General features: G+C 34.9%; 1 protein-coding gene across 1 annotated transcript in view; it reads left to right on the forward strand.

Moving 5' to 3' along the window:
• LOC107684879 (plexin domain-containing protein 2-like) overlaps positions 1–5698 on the forward strand; it is a 42509-nt gene that overhangs the window by 17863 nt on the left and 18948 nt on the right. The window contains exons 10-11 of the mRNA XM_016481255.1: positions 3847–3907; positions 4415–4568. Coding sequence (XP_016336741.1) covers positions 3847–3907; positions 4415–4568 — 215 coding nt within the window. The remainder of the gene's footprint in view (positions 1–3846; positions 3908–4414; positions 4569–5698) is intronic.

Consider the following 5698-nt stretch of genomic DNA (forward strand, 5'->3'; position numbering starts at 1 on the left):
TTCCTGCTCATTCATGCCCGGACCCTCACCTCTCGAACCCAGACAGCTTTTCTCTGTAGATCACATACCAAAGAACAGACGAGACCGAGACACCTGACCTCCTTCTGCTTTATTTTCCTGGCAATCCTTCCATCTGTCTACTCTTTCAATCCCTCGCTCTCATTCTCGAGCACATACATACACACCCACACGCATGCATACACATACTCTGAGGGATTCAGGAATATAAAATCGCAGTTGGTGTTTATTGTGAGATTTAGTTTATGACTGGCAGAGAGAGAAAGGCCAGTTCGCTTGTGTTAGAGGAGTTTAACTTTTTCCCTTTATCAAGTGCATATGTGCTGCACACGTTTATTGAGCTGTAGCATTTTTCAGTGCAGTTTGTTATTTTATAAATCATTACGTACCCAAAATAACGATGCATAGCACAAGCACATCTTTCAATGTCAGTGGGACCTTGGTTTTTCCATCTACTCTAGGAAACCTGCTGGATTGTATAATTAAATCAGAACACTGAGTATTGAATCGTCTCCTGGTAAACAAGGGACTTATATTCAGACTTCATCAGTATGCATAACCATTTTTGTTTGGCTGGAGGTTATGGAAACAATGTAGAGTTAGAAATGACTGCAGTAATTAAAGTCAGTTTTTTTTTTGGCTTGATTAAGGCTGTGTGTTTGTGTGTGAGAGAGGGAGAGAGTAAAAGAGCAGACTAATGAAACAGTAAATGCAGGTAACTCAGTTGACTTAAGCTAATAACTGACAATCTGCTCCTCCCAATGCAGTTTATCAACAATTTAGCCCTTGTCTTTGGAGAGAGCTGGTCTGATGCAGTTGACACACACACAAAAACAAGCTGTAACTGAACAGAAGACCGTAATACTGTAGCAAAGTGTTGCACTTAATATCCTTAATATGTCATTACTCTGAAGTAATGAAATTACTTTAACATATGAGTTTATTAGTAATGATTATGTGCATCAAAAACCTAGATTTGCATATTTGGAAAAGCATTCTTTCACCCTGAAGGTCAGATTATTACTGGATCAGAATAAATTTGAGCTGACTGCATTTGCAGCCATTAACATGTAAATGAGATTATGAAAGGTTGGAGAAGTGCTGACGAAGAATGTGACCGCCGCCATAGGCAACCTCAAATCTACAGACATATATTTCAAGGATTTTTAAATCATATAATAAATAAAAAGAAAACAGATAGAATAGAAAAAGAATAGAGCAAGCTAGTGTTAGAGGCCTTTTTTGCTTTTGTTAATCAGAAGTCAGAAAGTCAGAATTATAATTGTATAATAAATAAAAAGAAAACAAATAGATAGAATGCAAAAAGATCAGAGAAGCAAGTTTTAGGTTTTTTTTGTTTGTTTTTTAAAGGGGTCATATGACGTTGCTAAAAAGAACATTATTTTGTGTATTTGGTGTAATGAAATGTGTTTATGCGGTTTAAGGTTCAAAAAACTAACGAGCCATTTTAGGTAGGCGTGGTTGACTTAACTTAACTTTTATAAAGAATATCTATTTGGATTTGAGACTTTAGTCTTTGCAACTTTACAGATCTTCTTTATGCACCAAGAGCTTGTAACACTCCAAAGAGAAAGGAAAAATTTAAATTGCATCATATGACCCCTTTAAGAAAACATGCAGTTAGTAAATAAATAGTGTGCAAGTCTAAAAGGGGCACTTTTTTTTTTTTTAATAAAGAATAGAATTAGAATAGAGAGTGCTAGAGTTAGAGGGTCAAATAAAGATGGAAGCGATGCGTTTTTAGCCAATTCTTGAAGATGGCTAAGGACTCAGCTGCTCGGACTGAGTTGGGCAGGTCATATTTTAAACTTAATATTGAGAAATGTGCATTGTGCACAAGTAGTACTCCAAATAAAGTTTCATTATAATTTTTATCTCAGTAAGTCTCGAGCAATATGTTAATAGATTTGAAATATACTAAGTATGAAAAAAATGTATTTTACATATATAACTTTATAGGATAAATTAATTAAAAACAATATAAAAAGCATATTTGAGCATTAGATGAATGCAGTGGTAATCTTAATGTAAAAATAGGGGAAATGAGCATATAAAATGAAATGTCTTATATAAATATATGAATAGATTATTGTATCTGATATGATACTAATATACTGTGCACACCTACTCACCGGCATTATTATTATTATTTGTATTATTCATTAACAAGTTGCTTTGGATAAAAGTGTAGCTAAATAAAAACATGTGTGAAAAAATAAACTATTACAAAATTGCTGCTACTACAAAAGAGATAAAAAGCATATTTGAGCATTAGATGAATGTAGTGGTAATCTTAATGTAAAAATAGGGGAAATGAGCATATAAAATGAAATGTCTTATATAAATATATGAATAGATTATTGTATCTGATATGATACTAATATACTGTGCACACCTACTCACCGGCATTATTATTATTATTTGTATTATTCATTAACAAGTTGCTTTGGATAAAAGTGTAGCTAAATAAAAACATGTGTGAAAAAATAAACTATTACAAAATTGCTGCTACTACAAAAGAGCAACAAAATTGCGAAGTAGAATTGAAATGCCTCACAAAGCCAGCGGCTGTATTCTGTGGCAAATCTTTGGCCTATAGAGGCTGGTGTGTGTCTGTGTGTGTGTGTGTGTGAGAGAGAGAGAGAGAGAGAGAGAGTTTCAGTCAGTAGCTGCTCTTAGCAGAGCTCTTCCTGTCCGTGGGTCATGAAATCTCTAATCCAAAGCTTTCATTTAGGCAGTCTGACGCACACGATAGTGCCCCCTGCCACCACTGGTCAAGGTGCTTCTTTCCCAAGAGCACATCGTGTGTATAGAGCAGTGTCTTGTGTTTGCTGATGCTGACGCTCACACACGCTATTACAAGAAAAAAAAGAAACGAAAGAAAGAAAACACATTGAAAAAATGCTGATCTAAGACACACAATTTCCATAAACTGTCGGTTTATATGATCTTTTTGCATAAATGAAAGTATTTCTCCCATGTTTATTTAATAGTTTTGTCTATTTATATCAAATCTTGTATAAAATGATTTGTTTTTCAACCACAAAAAGGAATAGCATCCTTTTGATTTTTGTTTAAATGTAACGGGCTCTGACAAGCGAAATAAAAATCTCACAAAACACACATACACATAAAAACAACTGATTTGTTTACCACCTGTGAAGGGACTGGGCGGCAAATGTGCGTCTTCTCTTCTGACCCCAAAATATCAGAGAGAAACACGGAGGGAGATGTGTGTATGGTGAATTGTAGTAAACTGAAAAGAGATAATATATCACGAAAAGATGAATGGAGAATGGGGAGTTGCTGAAGGATATGGAGTAAGGGGGACTGTATCTCAGCAGACATCAGGAATGCCAAGCAGGCGAGGCCATTGTGCTCCATTCTGCGTGCAAGAAAAAAAAGAAGGCTGGGGAGGAGGAAAATAAATACTAGCTGTACTGCCTAGTCCTGACTCTATAAGCCAGCATCTATTAGTGATATACTGCTGTAGACAGTCCTCTGTAGGTTTCACCGTTTTGAATTTCCTTTTCTGGACCACAGTGAACAGAGCATTCTTAATGGAAGTTTCTTGGAAGACTCGTAAATGAAAATTCATTTCATGATTTACTCGCCCTTTATGTTGTTTTAAACCCATAAGACTTTTTTTTTGTTGTGGAACACACACTTACAGTGTTTCTCAGAAGAGTTAAAGATTTCAAAGGATTTTTCTGCACCGGTCAGAGACCTATAAAAGATGGAGATCATATTTGTGTGTTTATTGGCTGTCTTTAAAATACTAATGACTGCTATAATTTTTATTGACAGATGTTCCAGTGGATTTGATCGCCATCGGCAGGACTGGGTAGATAACAGTTGCCCAGATGAGGTGTGTACGTGGATGTTTGAGTATGTTTTATCCTAAATCTCTGTGCCTACATGATAGACGAACTCATCTGCAGTTTCCAGAGAAAAAAGGATATGCTATATTCTCTCTCTCTCCCTTTTTATCCTTTTCTTTCCACCTTGTACAAGGCCATTAGTAATTAGTAACATGTATGATGATGCATTTTAAGTTTTTGACTGTAAACGCTTTCTTTCTTTCTTTATTTGCACAAGATGTTTTTTTAATGTTGGTTTACTATATGTACAGACTGGCATCTTTGGCTGTTATTGTCCTTATGGAATTTGAGTAAAGGGCTGTGAAATGTGTGTGTTTAGCATATTATTTTATTTTTATTAATTAACTGCACTAAATTAATATGACAGCCCTATAGTTTTAGATAATAAAATATTGCCATATTTAATGTTACAGTACCAAAATGTATGCCTGAATGCTAACCAACATATCCAGCATATCTCAGATCACCTGTCTTCACCCGTCTTTCATTCGCAGACTAAGGATAACACCTGTGACATCATCAATACTACCAATCTCAATCTGCTGACCACTGCATCAGCTGCTAAGAAGACCACAAGAAACAGAGGAACTACTGAGGGTCAATCTACCCAAGCTCCATCACACATGCCCACCAGCATACCAACAGAAGGTACTGGCATACCTGAACGAACACACATACCATTTAGATTGAAATATGGAACATGAAACTCATGTTACAATCCTTTGACGACAGGAAACCAACGGGTCATTGATCTAAACCATTAGTTACAAGTGACTGCTCCTGGTAAGAATGCAGCAGGATAATGTTAAGAGGGCACAAATGGATTCTACATAAATCAATAGACACGGAACAAGAAAGGCTTATTTGTGCTTTATGAGTCTGGGGAAAATCCATTTCTGGAGAAGAAACGTTCTGTATTAAAAACATTCAGAATGTAGCTGAAGGGGTTTGCTCATAAATGGGGTTCAATAGATAATCATGCTCATCACTCAAGAATCTTCCTTAAATAATCACTGACACTTACAGTAAATACACTGTAAAATACACCACATACTACTTAACTATTGTTTAACTTCGACCTCATGTTGTGTGCTTTGCTCTGTTTTTCTTTGTGATTTGCGCAAACACTTTATCAGATAGTAAACAACACAGCATAAATTATAAATCTCATCTGTGAATTATGAATACACTCAGAAATATTTCAAATCTAGAGGAGCAGTAGTTTTACCCAAATTTCAGAACAAGAAATTAAAGTCTGCTAAATTGGAACAACTAATTTTGTACTTAATGCACTTTAATTGTGAGGAAGTAGTGCTGAAGTCCAACTAAAGATATACTGAAATATATTTGATTGTACTAAAGTGGAACTATTGCAAGTATACTTCAGGCACACGTTAAATATCTCACATTTAAAGACCGATTTTATTCAAAGATCATACAATCCTCATCAATAGTGACGTTAAAACAAATTTTACATTTACATTTACATTTAGACATTTAGCAGATGCTTTTATCCAAAGCGACTTACAAATGAGGACAATGGAAGCAATCAAAATCAACAAAAGATTAATGATAAGCAAGTGCTATAACAAGTCTCAGTTAGCTTAATGCAGTACACGTAGCAAGGATTTTTAAATAATATAATAAATAAAAAGAAAACAGATAGAATAGAAAAAGAATAGAGCAAGCGTCAGAAAGTATAATTGTATAATAAATAAAAAGAAAACAAATAGATAGAATGCAAAAAGATTAGAGAAGCGAGAAGCAAGTTTTTTTTT

This window comes from Sinocyclocheilus anshuiensis, unplaced genomic scaffold, assembly GCF_001515605.1.
Source record: "Sinocyclocheilus anshuiensis isolate Anshui unplaced genomic scaffold, SAMN03320099.WGS_v1.1 scaffold613, whole genome shotgun sequence".
Lineage (NCBI taxonomy): Eukaryota > Metazoa > Chordata > Actinopteri > Cypriniformes > Cyprinidae > Sinocyclocheilus > Sinocyclocheilus anshuiensis.